Here is an 11,826-nt window from a genome sequence, read left to right on the forward strand (position 1 = left end):
TGGTAATGGATGAATTATAAACGAAAGGACTTGGTGTAATATGATAATCAACAGGGCATATTGGCAGTGTATTGTTAGGGTGCAGGCAATCAAGAAAGGCGTCTAAAAGTAAAAGTTTGAGATGACTCGTGGGATGGTCCGACTCAGTTTGACAACCTTTCCAAAATGTTTTAAAATCAGGAATGACCCCTTTACCACGTGCAAGGACAAGTTGCATGGTCTGCGTTAGGTTTTGGTTCCGAAACCATTCTGTCTTTTGCAGTCATTTTTCAATGCTCATCTTTCGTCTGACGACCGATCATACCAGTTATATCAATAATTCTTTAGAGAGTTGATTTGAAAAGAAACTCAACAAATGTCACTATAACGTCACATCGCTCACTCACAGACAAACACAGCGCTAACATGTTCGTTAGGGTGATATTTGCAAATCAGCTGGGAAAGTAGCATTTTCACATTCTCACCTGTCGACCCATTTCTTTGACCATAAGCTGCAAGAAACATTAAACTAGCAATTATTGCTGTAATATCTTGTTTCGTAGCCTCACACAGAGGAACCTCGTTCACCGTACCGATACTACCCGGGGAGGATGGACAATTTCCTGGCGAACTTCTCATCTCAAACTTCAAAAGTAGAGGAGCGGCTGGCACCATACACCATCATGCAGGAAATACATCAACGCCATTTAACGTCACCAGACAACGTGGTTACGGATGGACTGTAACTCAAGAAAATACACTGTCTAGACATGCACGTTCGACTAACAACCTCTCTGTTACATCAGGACGTTTGATTACTGTCATGGCTGTCAGCTCGTCACTTGGACCAACAGACGGTTACCTTGCCATCGCTGTTCAAGAATGGGGCAACGAGTACTATGTCATCACTCACGACGAGGGACGTAGTCAAGTGGCCATCACTGCATCTGAAGCCATGACCAGTGTGTTGGTCACTTTACCGCCTGGATGTGTACTGGTCATGGATGAAGTTGAAGTAATGGCTCCAGAATATGTCAACGTCACCTTGGATCAATTTGAAGTCCTTCTTCTCCAAGCTGATACAGACCTCACTGGAACCTACATTCAAGCAGATAAACCTGTTGGCGTGGTCAGTGGGAATAGATTTATTGGGGGGAGAACGCATCTGGTTGAACAGCCTTTGCCAATCAAAACATGGGGGAGGAATTATGTGTCTGCACCGAATTCCGACAGTCACTGGGGTCCAGTTGATACCTATAGGATCATCTCCAGTTTGTATGATACAAACATACTTGTTGGAAACAGAAGTTATAATATAGAAGTATCTGGGGCATGGCTTGATGTAAACATTGGCACGCTTGTGAAAATCGTGTCAGACAAACCTGTGATGGTGATGAAATTCAGCAGTAGCAGCATCAGCGGGACTCCGACATGCATGGCAGTTCTTGTTCCCGAGGAACAGTGGCGCTCTCGATACACGTTTATTACACCTTTAGCCTTCAATAAACACTGGGTCACTATCGTGGCTCACACAGATAAAGTACAATCAATAATATTGGACGCAAACCCCATACAGGCCCAATGGTCCTCTGTTCCAGGAACCAACATTTCTGTTGGCGTGAGAGAAGTATCTGAAGGAAGCCACTATCTGGATGGGTCTGGCAACCACGCTGTCTATCTGTCAGGTGCTGGGAATGGTTTAGCCGCATATTGCTATCCAGCGGGTATGGGTGTGGATACCATCAATACTGTAAGTATTTGAGCAATCTTCAATATGACTGAGTGAGTTTGGATGTAAGTCAGACGAATGATCCCTCCTTTAATATATCCGATCACGTAACCAGATACCTCGCACATTGTGTATGTCAGTATGGCTGCAATAAAAAGAAAATATCGTACTTATGCCAGATAGGAGCAACACCCATGTTAAGCATGCGTCATTTAGAATAGACAGTGAGTGAGTGAGTTGTGTTTAATGCTGCTTTTAACAGTAGTCCAGTCATATCACGGCGTGTCAGCTTAATGTGGGAGGAAAGCCCGAAGTGATGCAGGTCTCAGACGTTTAATACTTCGGTGAAACCCACGATCACGGGTATGGTGCTCACAAGCCTAGAAACATAATCGGGGCGAACCGGGATTCGAACCCACAATCATAGGTTTCTGGCGTACCCAAGGGACGCAACTCTGCACAGCGAATTGCGGTGCCTTAGACGACTTGGCCACCCGTGCCCCCTAAAATAGACAGTGTATGAGTGAGTAACTTACATAACGGTGAGTCAGTTAAATGTCAGAGAAAAGTCCGAAGTTACGTCATTCGTAGACGTTTCTCACTTTGAGAAACCTCACCAGCACAGGTATGGTGCTAACAATCCAAGCATGACAATGTTATCGAGCTCAAGATAAGCGGATCCTGGCATACCTAAGAGAAGAATCAATCCACATTGAATTGTGGCACATTAAATGACTTGGCCAGTAAAGATACCTTCTTAAATGTTACAAAATTCGTACTGTGTTATGACATTCTCATAGGGTTCACTGGATTTAGTACCACTTAGTACCAAAGTGTCAGTGTAATACACTAAAAATTTCGTCTTTACTTGCATGTGTGTTTGTGTATGTACTTAAGGTATATGTACTAAAGAAAGCAGTTTTAAGAACATTATATATTATTCTTCAGAACTGGACATATCTGGCACCGAAGGTCAATGAAGTACCATGCAGGCTGGATAGTTCCCTTTACTTACAGGAACTTACTTCAAGTACGATGCTGCCAGCAAACCCAAGCATGGGCCCTGGGCTGTTGACCATACAACCCTCTTTTTCATCTGAAATTGAGATGTATACGCCTTCAACTTCCCAACTGTCTTCAAGTCAAGACCTTTCACTTTTAATACCCCCAACCGCGTCTCACAAAACAACAGATTTAGAAATATCTAGTTTTGACAGTGCCATTGTGGAAGAAAGCCAAAGTGTTCAGCATTCCAATTTCCTCAGCGAGGCTTCTGTAAGTATCAAATCACTCAAACCAAATTTCACTAAAGATCAACTAAAGGACATGATTGATCACATCCGACTTAATCTGCTTCTCAAACAGAAGAATCTGTCGACCTACAAGAGAAAGCACACCAGTGCCCCTGATCCGCGCGTGTCAGCACGAGCTCTGGGGACCTTCGGTGTTGTGATTCTCATCTCTGCTGTTTGTATCCTGATAGCCATAGACCTGCCAGTACTTTGCCATGACGTCATCAACCTGGCGCCATCGAAACGGCCCAGAATGGACAGACGGATTCGGTAGGGTTACTGGGCTTCTGAAGTCAATGACGTCAGTCTGCAGCAGCAATGGAATTTGAAAGTTTTACTTTTATTTCTCCGTTGAATAAGAACTTTCTAAACAACACTTTCCTTCTAATTGGTGGGCTTACCCTCCTATCCGACTATTTTGCTCTCTATTAAATACTTAAATTTACTCCGTCAAGATCCGGGTATAAATTGGACTTCAACAATAAAAGCGACAAAACCCTTTCCGTATCCAATAGAAAGTCTTTTGTACGATCCCTTTATATCATGAGCATGTGTTAATGAATCACTATCAAAAAGTGATTTATACCAGGCATTCGCGAAAAGGAAGGCGATCCGTTAAATTTGGAAATGTCTGCCGTAAAACCTATTTAAAGCTTTGCTGAGTCCTTGAATGTTGAAACCGTGATGACAAAGTAACTTCTGAGCAAAAATCATGAAATTATGGTGAAAAGAACATGCTCGACTGTGTCTAAAAAATTGTGAAATATGAACACCAAAGACTGGAGCTGCTGGTTATTGAACGATATCAGATTATCGATGTACCTGAAGCATACGTTAAACTTCTTGGTCAAATTATTTTGTTTTGACTCAGCCAATCCGAGCAGAAATTCCGATTCACGTGAATAAATGAACAGATCCACAAGAAAGGAGCACAGTTGGTGCCCATGGGGATGGCTTCTTCTTGCCTAAATCTTACCCCGAAATTGTACACAGATGTAGCCATACGTGAAGATTCGGGTCAGAATAGATCTTCAGCAACCCATGCTTGCCGTAAAAGGCGACAATGCTTGTCGTAAGAGGTGCTAACAGGTCGGCTCGTCAGGCACGCTGACTTGGTTTGATACATGTCGTCGTATCCCAATTGCGTGAATCGATGCTCATTATGTCAATCACTGGATTGTCTGGTCCAGACTCGAATATTTACAGACGGAAGTCATATAGCTGGAATATTGCTAAGCGCGGCGACTTCAGTTGGATGGCATTTTATTTCATTTTATTTCATTTTTGACAAATTGTCCCGAACCTCTGAAAACAGATATGTAACTGTATCTGTAGTCGCCACGTTATGTAGCTAAAGCCCCATGAATCAAGAATGAAGTTTTTTTTCTGAAGTTTGTCATCTGGGATGGTATTGTACTAAGTTGAAAATGTTTTGGTTATTTCTGAGGCTGCAGAAAGTCAAGCAATTCCTTTGTGCTTTTGAAAAGCCACATGTTATTTATTCCACTTTACTCAAATATACAGAAAGTTATTCCTCATTAAGGATTATGGTAAGTCTTTAAGCTTCTAAGGATTGGGTGTACTTTTGCTGGAGCGAGCAATATATTTCTCTTTGTAAGTATTTTTATGGAGCTTTGGAATCCAGTAGCGGAATGGACATGTCTTCATGTTTTAGAGTCAAATCAAAAGTACTGATGCATGGTTTTGGCAGACTTCATCCTCAGCTAACACACTGGCCTTATAAATGGCATTATTTGATGCAACCAATGCTTGTTGGAAGAGGCGACTTATTATGTAAAGGGATTGGGCGGTCGGGTTCGCTAGATGCATGTCATTATATCCCAGGCCAGTTCCGTCGGTCGATGCTCATGATGTTAACAATGGATTGTCTGGTCCAGACTCGTTTGTTTACAAATTGCCGTCATATGTCTGGTATATTGCTAACGTAACTAAAACTGAACCTCTTCTAAAACGATAACATTTTTTTCATGCCTACATGAAGCAATTAATGACATGTAATGATTATCATGTTGTCTTAACTTGTCCCTTGTATTGTATTATGAATGACGAAACCGTTCAACCTGCTTATTGGGTAAAATCCATCTTTCCAACTTCTTTGCTCTCAATTAAATATGTTATAGTGCAAACCACTAAAATGGAAAGAATTATCATATAAATGCCTGTATGTTATCAGAAATCTGTGGGAATCTCTAATCGTCTAAGATGCCGCGATTCGCTGTGCAGAGTTGCGTCCCTTGGGGACGCCAGAAACCTATGATTGTGGGTTCTAATCCCGGTTCGCCCCAATTATGTTTCTAGGTTTGTCAGCACCATACCCGTGCTCGTGGGTTTCACCGAAGTGGTGAACGTCTGAGACCTGCACCACTTCGGGCTTTCCTCCCACATTAAGCTGACACGCCGTGATGTAACTGGAATAATGTTAAAAGCGGTGTTAAACCCAACTCACTCATTCACTCTAACTTGATAGCAGTCCGCTTTCCCTAACGACGGACTGCCATTCATTCTATTGCGATGTGACGTCACTGGTGTCACGTTTCTTGTTTGTGACGTGATCCTATATTATGTTCTCTGACGTTGCTATTTGTACATAAGTGACCGTTGAGAGCTTTTCTTCTCCATAATTTTTATCAATAATGTCTCGATCGTAGTTTTTTTAATGTACTGTCTTTGCACATCACACTTAATTATATTAATGATAAACACAAAACAGTGTAGAAAAACGGATTTATGTACCAGAATCTTCATATGAAATATGTGAGGTGGGTGTTGGAAAATCCATGATGGCTGTTACTGACGGTATACGGTCTCATATTGGTTTAGTAGTTCTGCTCTCTGATTGGTTAATCTCACTTTCTAGGCATAATGAATAAACATATAAATATATATATTTGACTGCTACAATAATTGCTTGTTGGTCTGAATTATTACCTGTGACGACAGAATGTTACCACTGAAGATCGTTTGTTTGAATGTCAGAATCGCCCTTTTGACCGTTGGAACCCTAAGTTTTTGTAAGCTTTTGCCTTCTTCTCTCACCCGTTCCCTGACTGAAATACACAACACTTATTTCATACACATTCTGTCATTTAATCATTATCTACGTACAAGCGTGTCTCTTTTTAAACATCAAAGCTCCCGTCTGCTGCTGAGCAAATCAATGTGTTTTCAATTTACTCTATCTTCTAAACTGTCATGTTTTTGAATGCTGGTTTACCCTTACAATAACATAATTCCATCGACTAAAGTGTGTGGTTATGAACAATCCCAGTGATGATTAATTCAGATGTACAGTACAAACGTTGGTGTTCTGAAAACATATTTGTATTGTTTGTGGCAATGAATTCGATTGTTATTTTTCTTTTGAATTTACAGGAAATACCTCAAATTAATATTGGTAAGCAAAATATGTTGATAACAGGGATAATGTTATTGCAGCCAAGCGATGTTCATTATTTATATCAGTGCGAAATGACAGATTGAGATTATTAGGATTGCTTGTCTCAGCCGTAGACCTGGCACTTAACAGTCAGAATGGAAATGAGAAATCAGCGTGGGATATTGTTATATCTTTCTCCTGTATCAGTCTGTTTATGTACAGAAATTGACAGATTTGAAAAAGGGGATATATTTTTCATAGCGTCTTCGAATGAAAAATAAGTATCACAATATTTCTACAATGTCAATGGCAGTGTGTTTCAAAATAGTAGTGCTTATGTTGTGCAGAAAACATTCTTGATGTTTGTTTAGAAACCTCCCATTTTCCTGACCCACTTCTTGGGCAGATTATATTATGTTATGTGTTATTCATCTCGAATCCTAGCTTCAGCAGGAGCCACTGGGCGTGGCAAAATGACAAACAGAAACTGAAACAAGCCCTGATCAGTTGTTTTGTTGCTAGTTTAAGTTATGTTTAAAATGAAGTGTGATGGGGGAGACCGTTCAACACACACAGCATGGGTGGACCTGAAGACTCCGTTGTCCACCTGAGTGGCAGTGGTCCCAGGCACATAACAGACGGCACACACAGCATGGATGGACCTGAAGACTTCGTTGTCCACCTGAGTGGCAGTGGTCCCAGGCACATAACAGACGGCACACACAGCATAGATGGACCTGAAGACTTCTTTGTCCACCTGAGTGGCAGTGGTCCCAGATATAACAGACGGCACACACAGCATGGGTGGACCTGAAGACTCCGTTGGACACCTGAGTGGCAGTGGTGCCGACGTAGCCTCCTACTCTACCCAGCCGGAATTAAGTTGGACGACATCGACAGTGTAGTTGGTCCCAGCAATATTTCACGTTCTTGTGTTATCCATTTTGACGGTCGGTAACAAATAAACAACCTCAAGAAAATCCTGTCGTTTGGCTGAAAAGGACGGTTTATTGAAAGGTAGACTCTTCAACATCACGCTCTACCTGTATATATTTTAGTGAGGGATATGTATTATCTCGATGCTGCTTGATAGTTTGTATTGAAACGTAAACATAGGTTTTCTGGTAGCGGTAATTTCTTTCTTTTAGTAATGAATAAGGAAGTTGAAGCTAAAACTTCAATTACTATTACCCGTTCCAATGACGGATACTCTCGCTTATGTCACTATAGTGGTAGTTAGTTCATAAATAAAATGCCACTCAGCGTCTACCTTATTAGATTCTACATCACTTTCCAAATGTATCTATTTCAGTGAGGATGTGTATTTTCTCGATGCTGCTTGATAGTTTGTATTGAAACGTAGACAGGTTTTCTGGCAGCGGGCATTTGTTTTGTAACAATAAATAAGGAATCTAAAACTTCAATACCATCATCCTTTCCCATGACGGACACCCTTGTCCCCATCCTACTTTAGTATTTAGTCCGCTAGTTGAAAGATAATGACCTCAATGGTTGAAAGATAATGACCTCAATGGTTGAAAGATAATGACCTCAATGGTTGAAAGACAATGACCTCAATGGTTGAAAGATAATGACCTCAATGGTTGACCTCAATGGTTGAAAGACAATGCCCTCAATGGTTGAAAGACAATGCCCTAAATGGTTGAAAGATAATGACCTCAATGGTTGAAAGATAATGACCTCAGTGGTAGAAAGATAATGACCTCAATGGTTGAAAGACAATGCCCTCAATGGTTGAAAGATAATGACTTCAATGGTTGAAAGATAATGACCTCAATGGTTGAAAGATAATGACCTCAGTGGTAGAAAGATAATGACCTCAATGGTTGAAAGACAATGCCCTCAATGGTTGAAAGATAATGACTTCAATGGTTGAAAGATAATGACCTCAATGGTTGAAAGATAATGACCTCAATGGTTGACAGACAATGGCCTCAATGGTTGAAAGATAATGACCTCAATGGTTGAAAGATAATGACCTCCATGGTTGAAAGATAATGACCTCAATGGTTGAAAGATAATGTCGCTCAGTGTCTACCTCACAATGTTGATTTCAGAATTGGAAATTTCAATCCTAACAACCAGAAATTTCAAAGAATGCATGGTAGTCCTGTTGTTGGAACAAATGTCTTTGTAACATCTACTGACATGTATTCAAAAGCTCATGATAAAGTTGGAATTGTACAATCGACTCTGGTTTGTGAAGAGATTTCTGACGACTATGGAATATGGTTTGTCGACTTTTTGTATTCCTGATGATGGTACACCTTTACTAACTTTTATAAGAATCCACTACGCGAATAATACAGTTTGAACATTGGTGTTTCGATTCTTACCTCAATGAACCGAAAAACAAATACACGGTCAATCCTTCAGTAAATGATAACAAAACGTTGAATGAAACAATTATGTTTTATGCATGCTTACCTGAGTTTTACCCAATCAAGCAATTTCAAATAATACATGACCCTAATTCAAACCTGGCTAATGTTGTTCTTCATAAATATATCGTTGGTATAACTGGAATATTACCGAGTGTGACGTAAAACAACTACCAAGAAACAAAATATTTGTGGTAGCCGTGTTGAACAGTGCGAGATTAAAAGATTAACATAATATTTGTCCTATAAATATTGTGAGCAGTCAGACTGGAACAGAATCATATACTGAACAACAAAAGTTCCTGTGACATTGGCAACGTTGCCATAAACACGAAATGGTGTTTCTGGGGACGTTAAATTGTCTTGCAACATCACGTTGACTCGATCCTGCTTCAAGCATACATGGCTTGCAGACGCTCATTTTCGGACAGGCGTGGCATTTCGTAATTTTGGATAATTACGTAATTTTATTGTTTCTCTGAGTGGTTGTTGTCAACACGATGCTAAACATTGCATATGGAATCCCGTTAACGCACATGTTTTTATACCCATTCTTGGGTTGTGAAATGCATGGGGCTTGCATAAAAGTCAACTTTTGCATGGAATGCATGGTTTTCTGTAACAGTTGCGTTTTTGTGACTTGATTCCATACATGTACTACAATATTGAAAACCAAACTTTACTTGTTTGAAAAATACACTAAAATATTGGTGTCACAGGAACTTTTGTCGTTGAGTATTTTTTTTCAAATGTATCAAGAACTGTTGATACACAAAATGAGAGGAGAAATATGTAATTCATAGCAAGTAGTATGGAAAAAAATCCAGGAACTCCTGAAATGGAACATGTAATATTATCAAAAATATATAGATTAAAAAACCCACAAAAGTTGCATGCATGACTTGCATTTTGTTATGTGTGGAAAATTCAGCTCCAGCGAGTGCTGCACACCACCTGTGCGCGTGCCGCGGTCTAAGGGACATAACTCATGGGTTTCACGTTGACAAATATCCATTACATGTACATGTTGGCGATCAAACGTAAGCTGTTTACCATAATGATCATACAATGTTTTCACTTTACACGCGGGTGGAGTAGGGGATGGGGGTCTATAGATTAGTATCATATCTACCTATAAACCACTTTATAATGTCACAGTACATCGCATTGAAAGGAAATTGATCCCTTAAAGTCAAACACTTTTACTGTATTTTCTTTAGAAAATCTCTGTCAGAAGTATTCGGTCCGACTTGGCCCGGGCTGTCAAAATCAACTTTAAACACACAGATGTATCATCAAATGTGTTTACATCTATGGATTAGCATTATATCTACCTATATACCACTTTATCATGTCACATATTGCGGTATTTAAAGAAAACAAGGTGCTCAAAGTGAAGCACTTTTCCCTCAACATTCTCAACATAGTCTCTATCAAAAGTGTTTGGCTTGTGTTGGGTTTGACTTGGCCCGGGCTGTCAAAATCAACATTAAACACACAGGTATGATCAAATGTGTTTACATCTAAGGACTAGTATTACATATACCTATATACCACTTTATAATGTCACAGTACATCGCATTGAAAGGAAATTGATCCCTTAAAGTCAAACACTTTTACTGTATTTTCTTTAGAAAATCTCTGTCATAAGTGTTCGGTCCGACTTGGCCCGGGCTGTCAAAATCAACTTCAAACACACAGATGTATCATCAAATGTGTTTACCTGTATGGATTAGCATTATATCTACCTATATACCACTTTATAGTGTCTCATCTCGCGGTATTTAAAGAAAACAAGGTGCTTTAAATGCGATGTACTGTGACATTATATAGTGGTATATGGGTATATATATTTCTAGTCCATAGATGTTTGTTTGTTTGTTTGTTTGTTTGTTTGTTTATTTGTTGTTTAACGCCGCACTCAGCAATATTCCAGCTATTTGACGGCGGTCTGTAAATAATTGAGTCTGGACCAGACAATCGAGTGATTGATTACATGAGCATCGATCCATGCAATTTGGATACGATGACATGCATCAACCAAGTCAGCGAGCCTGACCACCCGATCCCGTTAGTCGCCTCTTACGACAAGCATAGTCACCTTTTATGGCAAGCATGGGTTGCTGAAGACCTATTCTACCCCGGATCTTCACGGGCCCATAGATGTAAACACATTTGATCCTACATGTGTGTTTAATGTTGATTTTGTCAGCCTGGGCCAACACAAGCCAAACAGAGTATGGGTAGAAGAGGTCTACTTTAACCAACGTGTCTCCATTAAATACGATGTACAGGGACATTATTAGGTGGTATTTACTTAGATATAGTAATATCCTATAAATGTGAACGCTATGCCGACAGATGGAAATGAGTATCACAATAGCTAGGAGTATTTGATACGTTTCAAATCCTATTTCGTTTAACAATTGCTCTTTTTGATGGTACCTAGATCAGCGAGGCTTACACGCAGCTCCACTTTCTAGTTTTCAAGCGATTTACTCCGAAATACTTAATTATTTTCACGTGTTTTGTTGGTGATTGTTCATTTATGTCACGTGTGTATGTTGCATCGATAAGATACAGATATTGTTGCCCATAATGGAGTGTGTGTGTGTGTTTGTGTGTGTGTGTGTGTTTGTGTGTGTGTTTGTGTGTGTGTGTGAGTGGAGATAATGGTCATACAAACTAACAATTGTAATCTTCTCGCGATTATCTTCTCTGACTCTGATGTCTGACATCCGGGTATTTGTCTCTGTCGAGTGATAATTTCGTTCTTAATCTCTATTCAGTTCTTCATTTGATGTTGTATGCAAGATACATTATTATGCAAGTTTGTTTGTTTCTTGAATAACGCCGCACTTAGGCATATTCCAGCTATATGACGGCAGTCTGAACCAGACAACCAAACAATCCAGTGATTGATCGATCTACGCAATATGGATATGATGATATGCCTGAACCAGTGAATCAGTGAGTCTGATGGTCCGTAATAGGCACACTGGATGGACGGGAGACAGGCGATGCTTC

At 40.0% G+C, this 11,826-nt stretch overlaps 1 protein-coding gene across 1 annotated transcript; it reads left to right on the plus strand.

Moving 5' to 3' along the window:
- The first annotated feature begins 802 nt into the window (after window positions 1-802).
- On the plus strand, window positions 803-3,274 carry LOC139445412 (IgGFc-binding protein-like). The gene is made up of 2 exons (XM_071226553.1): window positions 803-1,729; window positions 3,074-3,274. The coding sequence occupies exons 1-2, from the start codon at window positions 803-805 to the stop codon at window positions 3,272-3,274; spliced, it is 1,128 nt and encodes a 375-aa protein (XP_071082654.1).
- The last annotated feature ends 8,552 nt before the right edge of the window (window positions 3,275-11,826 follow it).

Source organism: Haliotis cracherodii, unplaced genomic scaffold (assembly GCF_022045235.1).
Source record: "Haliotis cracherodii isolate W230 unplaced genomic scaffold, xgHalCrac1.p SCAF_6, whole genome shotgun sequence".
Lineage (NCBI taxonomy): Eukaryota > Metazoa > Mollusca > Gastropoda > Lepetellida > Haliotidae > Haliotis > Haliotis cracherodii.